The sequence below is a fragment of the Heterodontus francisci genome, chromosome 6 (genome assembly GCF_036365525.1).
Source record: "Heterodontus francisci isolate sHetFra1 chromosome 6, sHetFra1.hap1, whole genome shotgun sequence".
In the NCBI taxonomy this organism is placed as follows: Eukaryota; Metazoa; Chordata; class Chondrichthyes; order Heterodontiformes; family Heterodontidae; genus Heterodontus; species Heterodontus francisci.
Genome location: NC_090376.1, coordinates 7,542,652 through 7,561,477, shown reverse-complemented (window position 1 = coordinate 7,561,477; position 18,826 = coordinate 7,542,652). Strand labels below are relative to the sequence as shown.

At 53.2% G+C, this 18,826-nt stretch overlaps 1 protein-coding gene across 3 annotated transcripts in view; it reads right to left on the bottom strand.

The window, feature by feature from the left end:
* The window catches only part of LOC137371104 (cGMP-dependent 3',5'-cyclic phosphodiesterase), a 372,354-nt gene that overhangs the window by 171,756 nt on the left and 181,772 nt on the right, over nt 1-18,826 (bottom strand). For all 3 annotated transcript variants that reach the window (XM_068033044.1, XM_068033045.1, XM_068033046.1), the window contains 2 exons: nt 3,839-3,928; nt 2,551-2,642 (listed from right to left, as the gene is read on the bottom strand). In XM_068033044.1, coding sequence (XP_067889145.1) covers nt 2,551-2,642; nt 3,839-3,928 — 182 coding nt within the window. The remainder of the gene's footprint in view (nt 1-2,550; nt 2,643-3,838; nt 3,929-18,826) is intronic.

Below are 18,826 nucleotides of genomic sequence, written 5' to 3'. Positions count from 1 at the left end.
CACTCCCTCAGTACTGACCCTCCAACAGTGCAGCACTCCCTCAGTACTGACCCTCCAACAGTGCAGCAATCCCTCAGTACTGACCCTCCAACAGTGCGGCACTCCCTCAGTACTGACCCTCCGGCAATGCAGCAACCCCTCAGTACTGACCCTCCAACAGTGCAGCAATCCCTCAGTACTGACCCTCCAACACTGTGGCACTCCCTCAGTACTGACCCTCGGGCAATGCAGCAATCCCTCAATACTGACCCTCCAACACTGCGGCGCTCCCTCAGTACTGACCCTCCGACAGTGCAGCACTCCCTCAGTACTGACCCTCCAACAGTGCAGCACTCCCTCAGTACTGACCCTCCAACAGTGCAGCAATCCCTCAGTACTGACCCTCCAACAGTGCGGCACTCCCTCAGTACTGACCCTCCGGCAATGCAGCAACCCCTCAGTACTGACCCTCCAACAGTGCAGCAATCCCTCAGTACTGACCCTCCAACACTGTGGCACTCCCTCAGTACTGACCCTCGGGCAATGCAGCAATCCCTCAATACTGACCCTCCAACACTGCGGCACTCCCTCAGTACTGACCCTCCGGCAATGCAGCAATCCCTCATTACTGACCCTCCAACAGTGCAGCAATCCCTCAGTACTGACCCTCCGGCAATGCAGCAATCCCTCAGTACTGACCCTCCAGCAATGCAGCACTCCCTCAGTACTGACCCTCCGGCAATGCAGCACTCCCTCAGTACTGCAGTGACACCGAACACACAGAGACATTATTCAGTGGAGGCCACTGGACGGCAGTCAGGAGCCGTCAGTTCAGCTACTCAAGCCCCTCCCCTGCAGAAGCGCCACAGAAGGCAAGGGTCAGGTGTCTGCCCTGTTTCACTCGCAGGTCAAAGGTTGCCAGTTAAAGAAAAGAACTTGCTTTTCTCTGGCACTTTTCATGACCTCCGGACGTCCCAAAGAGCATTGCAGCCAATCAAATACATGTTGACGTTTGGTCACTGCTGTAAGGTAGGAAACACGGCGACCAATTTGTGCACAGTGCGATCCCACTAACAGCCATGTCATGATGGCCAGATACTCTGCTTGTAGTGATGTTGGTTGGGGGATAAATTCTGGCACCTTCCAGTCTGTCTGGTCCACTTCTACTTTGGCAGTGAATTGATCAAATGAGTCAGTGGAAGAAGGCTCAACAGATTCCTCCAAATCCTATGGAACACAGAAAGTGATCAGGAGATGATTCTGCCCATTGTGGCTGTGTTGGCACTTTGAAAGAGCTATCCAAATTAGGCCCAATCCCCATTGCCCTGCAGTGTTTTTCTCCATGCGGGTATTTATCTAATTCCCTTTTGAAAGTTACTATTGAATCTGCTTCCACCGCCCTTTCAGGCAGCGCGTTCCAGATCACAACAACTCACTCTGCCAATTACCTTAATTATATGTCCTCTGGTTACTGTCCCTCCCACCAGTACAAACAGCTTCTCCTAATTTACACCATTGAAACACCGTCATTGTTTTCAGCGCCTCTATTGAATCTCCTTTTAACCGTCACTCTGGAGTCTCAGAGGTAGAGTCTTACATAGAAACATAGAAAAACGTATAGCACAGAAGGAGCCCATTCAGCCCATCATGTATAAACTGACTGAAAAAGAGCCACCAGCCTAATCCCATTATCCAGCTCTTGGTCCATAGTCTTGTAGGTGACGGCACTTTAAGTGCATACCCAAGTGTTTTTTAAATGGGATAAGAGTTTCTGCCTCTACTGCCCTTTCTGCCAGTGTGTTCCAGACTCCCACCACCATCTTGGTGAAAATAAATTATCCCTCAACTCCTCTCTAATCCTTCTGCCAATGATGTTAAATCTATGCCCCTTGTTATTACATCTCTTCTCAGGGGAATAGGTCCTTCCTATCCACTCTATCCAGGCCCCTCATAATTTTACACACTTCAATTAAATCTCCCCTCAGCTTCCTCTGTTCCAAAGAAAACAACTCCAGCCTGTCCAATCTTTCATCATAGCTAAAACTCTCCAGTCCTGGCAACATCCTTATAAATCTCATCTGTACCTTCTCTAACGTGATCACATCCTTCCTTTAATGTGGTAACCAGAACTGTACACGGTACTTTAGTTGTTGTCTAACTCGTGTTTTATACAATCCTAGCATCACCTCCATGTTCTTACACTCTAGGCCTCAGCCAATATAGGAAACTATCTCATATTCTTTCCTAATCACCTGATCTACCTGTCCTGCTCCCTTCAGGGATCTGTGGACATGCACTCCAAGGTGGTTTTGTTCCTCAGTATTCTCAGTATCCTCCCATTTATTATGTATTCCCTTGCCTTGTTAGCCTTCTCCAAACGCATTACCTTGCACTTCTCCAGATTGAACTCTATTTGGCTCTTTTCTGCCCCTGTAACCAGTTCATTAACACATCCCTGCAGCCTACAGTTGCCAGAAACTTCACAGCACTGTCAATCCCATTGAGGATTGAAAGTAAATTCTCCAGTGGGATCCTCAACTCTTTTGTTACCTAACAGACCCCACAATGTACCTTAGTCTCCCCTCCTTGGACATCTCATGCGGGGGGTTGTCACACAACATCTTGTTCGAACTCACATCCAGCAGGTAAATGAAGATGTTTTCCTACAGGAAAGGGAAGAGTAAGGAAGAGGTCACCAAAGTTACATCAATATCAGGACAAATCTCCTTTTTTCAGAGCATCTTACAGCATAGAAGGAGGTCTCTCTATGCGAGAGTCTTCCCCCTTTACATCGGGGACCTGGGGTGGAGGGTGTTGCACAGAGCAGTCCCGTGCAATAGACTTTTAAGTAGGTTCACGGACTCCCAGGCGGCCTGTACTTTCTGCGGCCTGGACGAGTCCGTGTTCCACATTTATACGGAGTGTGCGAGGTTGCAGCCTCTCTTTGAGTATCTGAAGGGGCTGCTCCTCAAGTTCTGGCTGCACTTCAGTCCCACGCTCCTGATCTTTGGGTACCCGGTGCGGAGGGACGTGGGCTGGGAGGAGGATCTCCTCGGTCTGCTCCTGGGCCTGGTTCAGGAGGAAATTCACAGATCCAGGCTGCGAGCCATCGGGGGTGCCGTCCTCCCCGATTGCCTGCCCCTCTTCCACGGTTAGGTTCGCGCCCGGGTGTCCCCAGGGAAGGAGCATGCGGTGTCCGCCCGTACGCTTGAGGCCTTCCGCAACCGGTGGGCACCGCAGTGACTGGAGTGCATCGTTGATGCCGAGAATGGCATTTTAATTTGAGTTTTTTGTTTATTTATCTGGTTTTAATAAAGTTATTTTTAAAAATGTAAATATGTATATAAAGGGGGCCTGAGGAATAAAGGCCCCCTCAACATGAAAAATATAAAAGGGGCCTGGGGTATAAAGGCCAAAAAAAAACGGGGTTAGATACAGAGTAAAAAGCTCTGCACCTCCCTGGGAGTTTTTGATGGGACTGCCAAGGGGTACTTTACCCTCAATGCAACTCTCAATACGGCCTCACAGAGACTGCTGGGATCCTGTCCTCAGTTTCTGAAGTGTACTCGAACCCACAACCTGCTGGCTGAGAGGTGAAACCTGTCACCGTGGCAAAGATCATAGGTAATCTTCTACATCAATTGCACTGCCCTGCCCAAGGACTGGAGGTGGAGCAGGGCAATGCTGGGTCAATGTTAATGAATGTCTGATAGCAGTTCACAGCTGAGGCCGAGGGGCATTGGATTTGCTCTTTGTTTTTTGAGATGTAAACAGATAGACAGCCGGATTTTGCAAAGTAATGGGAATAAAGAAGAAGCAGAGATAGAGAGAGCAAAGTTCCTAGTTACTGGTGACCTACCACATTGGGAATAACTGTAGATAAAACATCACTGACGACAGCTCGTAAGGAAAGTGTATCGATAACTGTAGCGAGGTCCAGCAAGGCATTCTGCAAAGACAAACAAAAAAATCAACATTTTACAGAGAATTTACAGCGCAGAAACAGGCCATTCATTCTGTTCTGGAGTTTATGCTCCTCCACCTGGGCCTCTGTTACAGAGTAAAGCTCCCTCAGTCTACACTGTCCCAAAAAACACTCTTAGGACAGGTACAGCACGGAGTTAGATACAGAGTAAAGTTCCCTCTACACTGTCCCATCAAACACTCCCAGGACAGGTACAGCACGGGGGTTAGATACAGAGTAAAGCTCCCTCTACACTGTCCCCATCAAACACTCCCAGGACAGGTACAGCACGGGGGTTAGATACAGAGTAAAGCTCCCTCTACACTGTCCCATCAAACAGTCCTAGGACAGGTACAGCACGGAGTTAGATACAGAGTAAAGTTCCCTCTACACTGGCCCCATCAAACAGTCCTAGGACAGGTACAGCACGGGGGTTAGATACAGAGTAAGGCTCCCTCTACACTGTCCCATCAAACACTCCCAGGACAGGGACAGCACGGGGTTCTACATGTGCAAATGAGAGGCCGATGACTTGTGTAAGGATCCCTTTGCGAAATTGATTGTGCTAAGTGAAGCGGGTACCAGGGATGCTCCAGTCAGAATTCTTCAGCTGTCTCTTTGGTTCAGCAGTGGTCACTAACAAAAAAACACTCAGGTGGCAGATCTGATGATGTGCTTTGTGATTTCCATTCAGGACAACAGTAACCACAGTAAAGAGATACAGCACTGAAACAGGACCTTCGGCCCACCGAGTCTGTGCTGACCAACAAGCACCCATTTATACTAACCCTACAGTAATCCCATATTTCCTACCACCTACATACACGAGGGGCAATTTACAATGGCCAATTTACCTATCAACCTACAAGTCTTTGGCTGTGGAAGGAAACCGGAGCACCCGGCGGAAACCCACGCGGTCACAGGGAGAACTTGCAAACTCTGCAAAGGCAGTACCCAGAATCGAACTCGGGTTGCTGGAGCTGTGAGGCTGCAGTGCTAACCACTGTGCCACCCAGTGTACAATACTGAATGAAAAATTGTAAAATAAAACAACTACACTTTTTATTGACGTGCTATTTGTAAAGGCTTTTAATAAAGGGAAAATTATTAATGCAAAAAAAAACGGGGTTAGATACAGAGTAAAGCTCCCTCTACACCGTCCCCAGCAAACACTCCCAGGACAGCTACAGCACTCGAGTTGGCTGCTGCCTAATTGGAGGTGCTGAGTAGTTAATGAGGTTCAGCTGACTGTTGCTGTGTGACTGCTGCAAGAGGGAGAGACTGAGATTGAAACAAACGTTTTTTCCACATTGACAACAAAGGAAGGCAGAGAACTGGAAGCTCTTCTGTGAGTTTGTTTCATATTGAAGTCTTTTTAAATTTTAATTGATTGTTGGGGGTGGGGGAAGAAGAGACCTGAAGACCTTGGGTGGGGCTGTATTGTTCAATAGGGAGCTACTGTGTTTAACATCTTTGGATAGGGAGCTCCCTCCCCATCCCAACTATTGAGCTTGGGACAGCTGGAGCTGCCCAGGTGAAGAGACTTATTATCTCAACATCGAAAGAGGCGTGTGCCTGGGCAGCTTACAGCTGACCCAGGTGAAGACATCTCCCCACCCTCCCAACTGGAAGACCAGCTAAAAGACTTCCTTTAAAATACCAACAAAGACTGATTCCTCCTGGCCTTCCTCTCCCTCAGCCTCTTCCCCTGTGCTACAATCCTTTAAGTGTTTGCATTTTTGATTTATTATTGTATTTGCTCTTTTTTTTTGCTCTCAACACACAGTGTGTGCAACTCTTCTACTCCATGACTTCTCGGTCCTCTCCGGTGGCGGGGCCCTCCTATGCTGCAGCAGCTGCGGCAGCCACTCCTGTGGACCCGTCACCATTTAAAATCTTAACAACAAAGCATGTGAAGAGTTACACACACCCTACCATGACTATTGAGGCTTGCGTTAAGGCAATGGCCGAGGTTGTCGGCCCCTCGGCCATTGTGGCAGCCTCAAAGATGTACGGGAAGGCTGTGTTCTTCCTGAAGACCGAGTGGGCGGTGTCCCTCGCCCTAAGTACGGGGCTCACAGTGGGTGAGACTTTCCTGCCAGTGGACCCTCTGGGGGCCACTGCGCAGCAGATAATGTTGTCAAACGACCCGCCCTTCATTCCTGATGAGCTCCTCCTCCCCCACCTGCACCATCTGGGAGAGGTGAGGTTGGGGATCACCCCAGTCCCGCTCGGTCTTCGGGAGCACAGCCTCCAACATGTCTACTCCTTCCGCCGTCGGCTCTTTATGCAGCAGGCATGGGAGGAGGTCTTGGAGGGCCACTTCAGTGTAGAGTTCCAGGGGTCGGCCTGCCGCGTCTTCTGGACCTCAGACAGGGCACAGTGCCATGTCTGCAAGGGGGTGGGGCATGTTCGTAAGAACTGCCCCAACCTCCCGGCTGCCAACTCCAACTCGGCGGCCCAGGGTGGCGTCACTCCACCTCCTCCCACTCCCCCGAAATCTCCTACAGACACTGCTCAGTCGGTTACTGAGGCTGTGATTTTCAGCCTCCAGCGGGGAGGGGAGTGCCAGTCCGGGTGGAAGGAAGGCATGGAGGAAAAATAAATATCAAGAGGCCCGTCCCCTGGACACTATGACACAACCCGAGCCTGAGCTCAGCCCAAGGCCCGATGTTGGGGAACCCACTTGCCCCAGGGCTGTGCTCAGGCCCAGGGTGACTTAAAAAAAAAGGAGGGTGCGGAGGTGGAGGTCTCTGAGTCTCTGCGCCCAACTGGGAAAAAGTGGAGAAGGCACCCCTCCACAGAGGTAACACAGGGCCCTGAGGTATAGGGCCCATCTGTTGGAGGGGAGCTGTCTCCTGGTTCGGGTCCCCATGTTTCCCCTACCACCACCATCATCAAGGCTGCAAAGTCTGGGTAGGAGCTCCCTACCCCTCAGGATGGAGGGGAAGGGGAGGCCCCTGTACATGAGGCCCCTCCTGAAGGAGTAAGTGGAGCCCTGCTTGTGGTGGGGGAGCCTGGGGACGCCTCCCATTCTGCCACTGCCACTGGGTTGGGTGCCCTGAGTGGAGTGGAGTGGAGGGGAGGGCGAGGCCCCAAGGGGTTGGCCCTCCCAGCCGGAGTCCACCAGCAACCAGGAGACATCCAACCCGGTTATAATTGAAAATTTTGCTGGGTTTGTGGGTGCTGGCGGAGCGGGAGATGGCCTCCTCTCTCCGCCCCTGGGCCCGGCTTCGGCTGGAATTCCGGAGTCGGGCACTTCCATCTCCCCAGGACCGCTCATTGGCCTGGGGACGGAGGTGGAGAGGGCTCCTGAACTGCTGGTAAACACAGGCTCCAGTTCCATCTTAGAACCCAGAGAGGACTCCTCCGCCATCGATCCTGGGGGTGGGATCGTGACGGAGGCGGAACCAGCTGGCGCAGCCGGGATGTTTGCCCCACAGTGTGTGGTGGATGTGTTGGCCGCTGGTGGTGACGACCCGGAGGAGGTGGGGATTCGTTGTAGGGCACGGAGGATGACCTTGATTGCATCGCCAGTGAGGTGGTGGAGTCCCTCGTGCCTCCCACTGAGTCTCCTCTCATCCCCATGGCGGAACTCCGGGATTTCCTCGCGGCTTGCAGGGGTTGCCGCAATAAAGTTCAGCTGGCCCTCGGCCTTTGGTCAAATCTGGCGCTGATCATCCAGTCCGTCCGTGCCGCCCTCAAGAAAACGGGCAAGGGCGCAGGTGTGAAACTGGTTGAAAGGCGCCGATTTAATGTGTTCCTCAATAGGTTGCTGGGGAACTGGAAACCCAGGTGCACTTCCGCTCCCTCCTCACAGTGAGGTGTTGGTGACGGTTTTACGTACCTTTGACATGAAGATAACCATAGCCAGCCTCAACATCAACGGCAGCAGGGGGTCTCACCGCAGATTTCACAATCTCTCAGTCCTCAGGGAAGGGAGATACGCGGTGAGCTTTCTGCAGGAAACACACACCGTTCCAGGAGACAAAGCCACCTGGCTCCTGGAGTGGCAGGGTGGGGTCTACATGAGTCACCTCACCCCTATTTCTAGTGGGGTGGCTATCTTGTTGGTCCAGTCTTTTCAGCCTGAGATCTTGGGGGTCAAGGAGCTAGTGCCGGGCCGCTTGCTCCACCTCGTTGTTTGCCTGGGTAGCGTGCCGCTCCACTTTGTGAACGTGTACGCGCCCAGGCCCGGCGCATTGCAAGCGCGCTTCTTTGAAGAAGTGTCCGCACTCTTCAGCTCCATCGATAGCGGCAAGTGCATCATCCTCAGGGGGGATTTTAACAGTACCCTCGAGGTGGGGGATCGCTCCGGTCCCCAGCGCGGCCAAGCGTCGGTGGAGATGTTGAGGGGACTGATTAGCTCCCTCAACTTGGTGGACGTCTGGCGGAATCTCCATCCCGACTCCAGCGCCTTCACGTGCAGGTCTGGAGGAAGAGGGTCCTAAATCGACCACCTTTACCTTTCGCAGGCGTATATCTCCCACGTCTCGGTGGCCTCCATGCGGCTGGTGCCATGCTCGGACCACCACCTGGTGTGGGCGGAGTTCACGCCGCTCCGCACGCGGGTGGGGTCCGCGTACTGGCACTTCAACAACCGGCTGCTGGAGGACGAGTGATTCCGGGACTTGTTCCGTCGATTCTGGGCCGACTGGAGAAGGAAGCAGGGGGGCTTCCCTTCCTTGAGGCTATGGTGGGATGTGGGCAAGACTCACATCCGCGTCTTCTGTCAGGAGTACGCAAAGGGGTCGACCAAGAGGCGGGAAGCCGTGATTGGGCGCCTAGAGAGAGACGTGCTCTACTTGGAGTCCCGCCTCGGTCATGCCGTCGCGGACCCGGCTCTGTGGCAGGCGTATAAAGAGAAGAAGGGCGCGCTGAGGGACCTGCAGCTCATAGGGTCCCGAGGCGCGTACGTGAGGTCGCGAATCCAGATCCTGGAAGATTTGGATCGCGCCTCACCCTTCTTCTACTCACTGGAAAAATGGCGGGGGTCGAGCTCGATGAGCTGCTGGCCGACGATGAATCCTCCATCATGGATCAGGAGGGAATTGGCCTCCTGGTCCGTAATTACTACAGTGCGTTGTTCTCTCTACACTGTCCCCATCAAACACTCCCAGGACAGATACAGCACTGGGGTTGGCTGCTGGCAAAAAAAAAAGAAAAAAAAAATAAAGAAAAAAAAAAGAAAAAAAAAAACGGGGTTAGATACAGAGTAAAGCTCCCTCTACACTGTCCCCATCAAACACTCCCAGGACAGGTACAGCACTGGGATTGGCTCGGCAATTTGGATCATTTCCTGCCAGCAATCTGGGGGAGCAGCTGCACCTGTGCTGCAGCAACTGCAGAGTGGAGAGTGGAGAGTGGAGAGTGGAGAGTGGAGAGTGGAGAGTGGAAACTGCAGCAACTGGAGAGAGAGACTGGAGAAAGGTGAATACAGAGTGGAGGGAAACCATCAAGGAAGGCTGCAATTGTTCTGGAGAGGTGGGTGCCAGGGCACCTGAAAGACTCTTAAGTTTGAACTGTTTGGGGGAGGGAGAAGAGGCCGGAAGACTCAGGGGTGGGGCAGCCAAATCCAGTAGGGGCCCCTGTATTTGTATTGGTGTTTGCACACAGGGAGCTCCCTCCCCACGCCAACTGCCTGCTCGGGACAGCTGGAGTTGCCCGGGTGAAGACTGTCTTGTTAAAATCAGAAGAGGAGAGTACCGGGCGGCTCCAGCCGTCCCGGGCGAAGAAGCCTCCCCCAACTGGAAGACAACAAACAGTTTTGGACTAATTGTTATAAAGGTACTCCAACTGGCAGTTGGATCAAACATCCTTTTCAGCCTTTCTCTCCCTTCCTCCACTCAGTCGCCTCAGTCACCTATCCTCCCCTTTTCCTTTACCATCCTACCCCATCCTCCTCTGCTCCCACTCCACTTTGTTTAAAGTTTGCTTTTTTAAAAATTGTGTAAATTTGTTTTGTTTCTTGGGGGTGGACGTGGCTCTTAGACCCCATGGCAAGCCCTCCTTCGCCGGTGGCGGGGCCTTCCCGTACATATGCTGCTGCGGCTGCTGCAGCTGCACCTGTTGCCCCGTCACCGTTTGCTTTATGAACATCGAAGCATGGGGTCAAGAGCTACGTCCATCCGAACATGACTATAGAGGCATGCGTGAAAGCAATGGCCGAGGTTGTCGGCCCTTCGGCCATTGTTGCAGCCTCTAAAATGTACGGGAAGGCAGTGTTATTCCTGAAGATCGAGCGGGCGGTGTCCCTGGCTCTGAGCAAGAGGCTCACCGTGGGCGGGACCTTTCTGCCAGTGGACCCCCTGGAGGCCACTGCGCAAAGGCTCATTCTATCCAATGTCCCACCCTTCATCCCTGGTGAGCTCCTCCTTCCCCACCTGCACCATCTGGGGGAGGTAAAGACGGGGCTCACCCCAGTCCCGCTCGGTCTTCGGGAGAACAGCCTCCGACACGTGTACTCCTTCCGCCGCCAGTTATTCATGCAGCTGGTGCGGGAGGAGGTGACAGAGGGCCACTTTAATGTAGAATTCCAGGGGACTGCCTACCGCGTCTTCTGGACCTTGGACGGGGTGCAGTGCCATGTCTGTAAGGGGGTGGGGCATGTTCGTAAGAACTGCCCCAACCTCCCGGCTGCCAACTCCAACTCGGTGGCCCATGGTGGCGACGCTGCACCTCCTCCCACCCCCCCTACACCTCCACCAGATACCATTCAGTCTGTACCGGAGGCTGTGGTTTTCACAGTCTCCGGCAGGGAGCGGGTTGACTGTCCAAGTGGAAGGAAGGCGCTGAGGAGAAATAAACATCGAGAGGCGCGTCCCCTGGACACCGTGACACTACCCGAGTCTGAGCTCAGCACAAAGCCCGATCTCGGGAAGTCAACTTGCCCCAGGGCTGGGCTCAGGCCCAGGGTGAATAAAAAAAAGGAGAGTGTGGAGGTGGAGGCCTCTGATGATATGGAGGTCTCTGAGCCTCTGCGCCCTGGTGGGAAAAAGAGGAGAAGGCACCCCTCCACAGAGGTAATGAGGGGCCCTGAGGCGCAGGGCCCATCTGTTGGAGGGGAGATGTCTCTTGTCTCGGGTTCCCAGGATTCCCCTACCGCTACCACCAAGGCTATAAAGTCCGGGCAGGAGCTCCCTATTCCTCAGGATGGAGGGGAGGGGAAGGCCCCGGTACATGAGGCCCCTCCTGAAGAAATAAGTGGGGCCCTGCTTGTGGTGGGGGAGCCTGGGGACTCCGCCCATTCTGCCACTGCTACTGGGTCGGGTGCCCTGAGTGAAGGGGAGGGTGAGGCCCCAGAGGGTCGGCCCTCCCAGCCGGAGTCCACCACCAAGCTAGAGACACCCGACCCGGTTATAACCGAGAATGCTGCCCCATCTGCTGGGCCTGTGGGTGCTGGCGGAGAGGGAGATGGCCTCCTCTCTCCGCCTCCAGTCTCTGCTCCGGCTGGTTTTCCGGAGTCGGGAACTTCTGTCTCCCCTGGACCACTCATTGGCCTGGGGACGGAGGTAGAGGGGGGTCCTGATCCGCTGGTGCCTACAGGCTCCTGTTTCACAATAGAACCCAGAGAGGACTCCTCCGCCATCGATCCTGGGGGTGGGATCGTGACAGAGGCGGGACCAGCTGGCGCGGCCGGGACGTCCGCCCCACAGTGTGCGGTGGGCGTGTCGGCCGCTGGCGGTGACGACCCGGAGGAGGATGGGGATTCGGTGGGGGGCACGGAGGATGATCTTGATTCCATCGCCAGTGAGGTGGTGGAGTCCCTCGTGCCTCCCACCGAATCTCCTCTCATCCCCACGGCGGAACTCCAGGATTTCCTCGCGGTTTGCAGGGGCTGCCGCAATAAAGTTCAGCTGGCCCTCGACCGCTGGTCGAATCTGGCGCTGATCATCCAGTCCTTCCGTGCTGCCCTGAAGATAACGGGCAAGCGCGCGGGCGTGAAACTGGTTGAGAGGCGCCGGTTTAATGTGTTCCTCAATGGGTTGCTGGGGGAGAAGAAGGCCAGGTGCACTTCCAATCCCTCCTCACAGTGAGCTGTTGGTGACGGGTTTTAAGTACCTTTGACATGAAGATAACCATAGCCAGCCTCAACATCAACGGCAGCAGGGGGTCTCACTGCGGATTTCACAATCTCTCTGTCCTTTGGGAAGGGAGATACGCGGTGAGCTTTCTGCAGGAAACCCACACCGTTCCGGGAGACGAAGCCACCTGGCTCCTGGAGTGGCAGGGTGGGGTCTACATGAGTCACCTCACCCCTATTTCTAGTGGGGTGGCTATCTTGTTGGCCCCGACTTTTCAGCCGGAGATCTTGGGGGTCAAGGAGCTAGTGCCGGGACGCTTGCTCCACCTCGCCGTTCGCCTGGGTAGCGTGCCGCTCCACTTTGTGAACGTGTACGTGCCCAGGCCCGGCGCGTTGCAAGCGCGCATCTTTGAAGAAGTGTCCGCTGTCCTGAGCTCCATCGATAGCGGCGAGTGCATCATCCTCGGGGGGGATTTTAACTGCACCCTCGAGGTGGGGGATCGCTCCGGTCCCAGCGCGGCCAAGCGTCGGTGGAGAAGTTGAGGGGACTGATCAGCTCCCTTAACTTGGTGGACGTCTGGCGGAATCTCCATCCCGACTCCAGCGCCTTCACGTGGAGGTCTGGAGGAGTGGGGTCGCGAATCGACCGCCTCTACATTTCGCAGGCGTACGTCTCCCGCGTCTCGGCGGCCTCCATGCGGCTGGTGCCGTGCTCGGACCACCACCTGGTGTGGGCGGAGTTCACTCCGCTCCGCACGCGGGCGGGGTCCGCGTACTGGCACTTTAACGACCGGCTGCTGGAGGACGAGCGATTTCGGGACTCGTTCTGTCGATTCTGGGCCGACTGGAGAAGGAAGCAGGGGGGCTTCCCCTCCTTGAGGCTATGGTGGGATGTAGGCAAGACTCACATCCGCGTCTTCTGTCAGGAGTATGCAAAGGGGTCGACCAAGAGGCGGGAAGCCGAGATCGGGCGCCTTGAGAGGGAGGTGCTCGACTTGGAGTCCCGCCTCGGTCATGCCGTCGTGGACCCGGCCCTGTGGCAGGCGTACAAAGAGAAGAAGGGCGCGCTGAGGGACCTGCAGCTCATAGGGTCCCGAGGCGCGTACGTGAGGTCGCGGATCCAGATCCTGGAAGATTTGGACCGTGCCTCACCCTTCTTCTACTCGCTGGAAAAATGGCGGGGGGTCCGTAAGCAGCTCGTTGAGCTGCTGGCCGACGACGGATCCTCCATCATGGATCCGGAGGGAATGGGCCTCCTGGTCCGTACTTATTACAGTGCGTTGTTCTCTCCGGATCCGTCCAGCGAGGATGCGCGCAGAGTTTTGTGGGAGGACCAGCCGCAGGTCAGCCCGGAGGGCGCCGAAGGATTGGAGGCTCCGCTCATGTTGGCGGAGCTGACTGGCGCCCTCCACCAGCTCTCAAGGGGCAAATCCCCAGGGCTGGATGGGTTGACCGTGGAGTTCCTCAGGGCGTTCTGGGACGTCCTGGGGGATGATTATGCGCGGGTCCTGGGGGAAAGCCTGGCGACCGGGGAGATGCCCTCCGTGCCATTCCAATCGGCGCGGAGGGGTTTCCTGTACGGGCTGCTCCTGCACACTCTCCACTTCCTCGCCCTCGTCAGCCGGCCGGACAAGCCCTGGCGGTCCGTGTTGCCATCTGGTGGCGAGGGGAAACCCCGATGGAGATCTCTCTACGCGGGGGTCTTCCCCCTTTACATCGGGGACCTGGGTTGGAGGGTGCTGCACAGAGCAGTCCCGTGCAATAGACTTTTAAGTAGGTTCACTGACTCCCAGGCCGCCTGTACTTTCTGCGGCCTGGACGAGTCCGTGTTCCACGTTTATACGGAGTGTGCGAGGTTGCAGCCCCTCTTTGAGTATCTGAAGGGGCTGCTCCTCAAATTCTGGCTGCACTTCAGTCCCACGCTCCTGATCTTTGGGCACCCGGTGCGGAGGGGCTTGGGCCGGGAGGAGGATCTCCTCGTCGGTCTGCTCCTGGGCCTGGCCAGGGTGGCAATTCACAGGTCCAGGTTGCGGGCCGTCGGGGGTTCCATCCTCCCCGATTGCCTGCCCCTCTTCCGCGGTTACGTTCGCGCCCGGGTGTCCCTGGAGAAGGAGCATGCGGTGTCTGCCGGTATGCATGAGGCCTTCCGCGACCGGTGGGCACCGCAGGGACTGGAGTGCATCGTTGACGCCGAGAATGGCATTTTAATTTGAGTTTTTTGTTTATTTATCTGGTTTTAATAAAGTTATTTTTAAAACTGTAAATATGTATATAAAGGGGGCCTGAGGAATAAAGGCCCCCTCGATGTGAAAAATATAAAAGGGATTAGATACAAAAAAAAAGAAAAAAAAAAAAAACGGGGGGGTTAGATACAGAGTAAAGCTCCCTCTACACTGTCCCCATCAAACACTCCCAGGACAGCAGGTGTCACAGACAAATGTGACAGTCTGTTGGATGGAAGACAACCAGCAGAGATCAAGTTGAGCTTGTGGTGGGTCCACATGTTGCAACTAAGAGGATATTCTTGCAATTGTGAAGACTTGACATTTGAAATTTAATTTCATGAAGCACTAACAAATATTTTCCAACTTTTGTGTTCTGCTTCGCAATGCAGGAGGATCAGTAAACAGACAATAGAGGTTTTAGATGATTGGTAAAAGAACTAGAGGAAAGCTAAGGAGATATTTTTATCTCAGCTGTGAATTGTTATGTTCACAGAAGTGCTGCCTGAAAGGGCTGTGAATTCAACAGTAACTTTCAAAAGGGAATTGGATAAATACTTCAGAAGGAAATATTTACAGGGCTATGGAGAAAGAGCAGGGGAATATGGGACTAATTGGATAGTTCTTGCACAGAGCCAGCACAGGCACACTGGGCCTAATAGCCTCCTTCTGTGTTGTCGGATTCTATTCCATCAATGATATTTGTACTTCGAAACTGGAGAATGGAACACCCTTGTAACGGAGCAACAGTTTCAATCAGAAGGCTTTCAGCCCATCAAATTCTCCTATTCCCCCAGTATGTTCCAATGGTGCATTTCTATTATCCCAAGAATATGTCTAGTTTTTTTTTCGTTCATGGGATGTGGGTGTTGCTGGCCAGGACAGCATTTCTTGCCCATCCCTAATTGCCCTTGAGAAGGTGGTGGTGAGCTGCCTTCTTGAACCGTTGCAGTCCATGTGGGGTAGGTACACCCACAGTGCTGTTAGGAAGGGAGATCCAGGATTTTGACCCAGCGACAGTGAAGGAACGGCGATATAGTTCCAAGTCAGGATGGTGTGTGGCTTGGAGGGGAACTTGCAGGTGGTGGTGTTCCTATGCATTTGCTGCCCTTGTCCTTCTAGTTGGTAGAGGTCGCGGGTTTGGAAGGTGCTGTCTAAGGAGCCTCGGTGCGTTACTGCAGTGCATCTTGTAGATGGTACACACTGCTGCCACTGTGCGTCGGTGGTGGAGGGAGTGAATGTTTGTAGATGGGGTGCCAATCAAGCGGGCTGCTTTGTCCCGGATGGTGTCGAGCTTCTTGAGTGTTGTTGGAGCTGCACCCATCCAGGAAAGTGGAGAGTATTCCATCACACTCCTAACTTGTGCCTTGTAGATGGTGGACAGGCTTTGGGGAGTCAGGAGGTGAGTTACTCGCCTCAGGATTCCTAGCCTCTGACCTGCTCTTGTAGCCACGGTATTTATATGGCTACTCCAGTTCTGTTTCTGGTCAATGGTAGCCCCTAGGTTGTTGATCATGGGGTATTCAGCGATGGTAATGCCATTGAATGTCAAGGGAGATGGTTAGATTCTCTCTTGTTGGAGATGGTCATTGCCTGGCACTTGTATGGTGCAAATGTTACTTGCCACTTATCAGCCCAAGCCTGGATATTGTCCAAGTCTTGCTGCATTTCTACACGGACTGCTTCAGTATCTGAGGAGTCACGAATGGTGCTGAACATTGTGTAATCATCAGCGAACATCCCCACTTCTGATCTTATGATCGAAGGAAGGTCATTGATGAAGCAGCTGAAGATGGTTGGGCCTAGGACACTACCCTGAGGAACTCTTGCAGTGATGTCCTGGAGCTCAGATGATTGACCTCCAACAACCACAACCATCTTCCTTTGTGCTCGGTATGACTCCAACCAGCGGAGGGTTTCCCCCCTGATTCCCATTGACCTCAGTTTTGCTAGGGCTCCTTGATGTCATACTCTGTCAAATGCTGCCTTGATGTCAAAAGCAGTCACCCTCACCTCTGGAGTTCAGCTCTTTTGTCCATGTTTGAACCAAGGCTGTAATGAAGTCAGGAGCTGAGTGGCCCTGGCGGAACCCAAACTGAGCGTCACTGAGTAGGTTATTGCTAAGCAAGTGCTGCTTGATGACACTGTTGATGACACCTTCCATCACTTTACTGATGATTGAGAGTGGGCTGATGGGGCAGTAATTGGCCGGGTTGGACTTGTCCTGCTTTTTGTGTACAGGACATACCTGGGCAATTTTCCACATTGCAGGGTAGATTCCAGTGCTGTAGCTGTACTGGAACAGCTTGGCTAGGGGTGTGGCAAGTTCTGGAGCACAGGTCTTCAGTACTATTGCCGGAATATTGTCAGGGCCCATAGCCTTTGTAGTATCCAGTGCTTGAATCATTTCTTAATATTACGCTGAGTGAATCAAATTGGCTGAAGTCTGGCATCTGTAATGCTGGGGACTTCAGGAGGAGGCCAAGATGGATCATTAACTTGACACTTCTGGCTGAAGATTGTTGCAAATGCTTCAACCTTATCTTTTGCACTGATGTGCTGGGCTCCCCCATCAGTGAGGATGGGGATATTTGTGGAGCCACCTCCTCCAGTTAGTTGTTTAATTGTCCACCACCATTCACGGCTGGATGTGGCAGGACTGCAGAGCTTAGATCTGATCCATTGGTTATGGGATCGCTTAGCTCTGTCTATCGCATGCTGCTTACGCAGTTTTGCACACAGTCTGTGTTGTAGCTTCACCAGGTTGACACCTCATTTTGAGGTATGCCTGGTGCTGCTCCTGGCATGCCCTCCTGCACTCTTCATTGAACCAGCGTTGGTCTCCTGACTTGATGGTAATGGTAGAGTGGGGGATATGCCGGGCCATGAGGTTACAGATTGTGGTCGACTACAATTCTACTGTTGCTGATGGCCCACAGCGCCTCATGGATGCTCAGTTTTGCATTGCTAGATCTGTTCGAAATCCATCCCACTTAGCACGGTGGTAGTGCCACACAAACGATGGAGGGTATCCTCAATGTGAAGGCGGGACTTTGTCTCCACAACGACTGTGCGGTGGTCACTCCTATCAATACAGTCATGGACAGATGCATCTGCAGCAGGCAGATTGGTGAGGACAAGGTCAAGTGTGTTTTTCCCTCGTGTTGGTTCCCCCACCACCTGCCGCAGACCCAGTCTAGCAGCTATGTCCTTTAGGACTCGGCCAACTTGGTCAGTAGTGGTGCTACCGAGCCACTCTTGGTGATGGACATTGAAGTCCCCCACCCAGAGTACATTCTGTGCCCTTGCCACCCTCAGTGCTTCCTCCAAGTGCTGTTCAACATGGAGGAGTACTGACTCATCAGCTGAGGGAGGGCAGTAGGTAGTAATCAGCAGGAGGTTTCCTTGTCCATGTTTGACCTGATGCCATGAGACTTCATGGGGTCTGGAGTCGATGTTGAGGACTCCCAGGGCAACTCCCTCCCTACTGTATACCACTGCACCTCTGCTGGGTCTGTCCTGCCGATGGGACTGGACATACCCGGGGATGGTGATGGCAGAGTCTGGGACATTGTCTGTCAGGTATGATTCCGTGAGTATGACTATGTCAGACTGTTGCTTGACTAGTCTGTGGGACAGCTCTCCCAACTTTGGCACAAGCCCCCAGATGTTAGTAAGGAGGACTTTGCAGGGTCGACAGGGCTGGGTTTGCCGTTGTCATTTCTGGTGCCTAGGTCGATGCCGGGTGGTCTACTTTTTATTGACTTTGTAGCGGTAAGATACAACTGAGTGGCTTGCTCGGCCATTTCAGAGTCAACCACCTTGTTCCTGAATGTTACCGTGTCAGTAATCTGTTGCTCTTTTTTACCACCCTATTAATAAAATAATCTCCTCAGACATTTCCTGTTATCTTTTGTGACCTTAATTAGTAAACAGATCCCATCTGTTTAAATTCCATACAGAACAGAGAATCAAATTTGCACACAACTTCTCCAAACGTTTCATAACATTTTCATTTCAGGCGCACAGTGGTACCATTAATGTGGAGTAAATCTCTGTCTACACTGTCCCCCAGCAAACACTTCCAGGGCAGGTACAGCATGGGGTGAGATGATGGAGGGGACAGTGGAGGCAAGGAGGAGGGGTCTTGGTCCAGAGACTTACTGAGTTGAGGTCAAGGCACTCAAAGTTTCTGTGATGGAGGGTGGAGTGGAGAAATGGAGTGCTGCACAGCAAAGGGAAATGGCAAATACATTAGCCGAGCCTCCAAAATGATATAATGGCTGAATGATGCTTTCCAAAACGAATCTCCTCAAGGCTTCAACTGATCCCCTTCCCCTTGTCAAACAAAACCATATTAAAGTAATGGAGGCCGTGGAAACTCCCTGGAAACACACACATGACTGGTGAAGACAGAGACAAAGAACTTGCATTTCTATAGCGCCTTTCAAGACCTCAGAACATCAAAAGTGCTTTACAGGCAAAGAAGTATTTTGAAGTGTCGTCACTGTTGCAATCTAAGAAACACGGCAGCCAATTTGTGCACAGCAAGCTCCCACAAACAGCAATGCAATACAACTAGGTAAACTTTTTTCGTGATATTGGTTGAAGAGATAAATATTGGGCCAGGACTTCGGG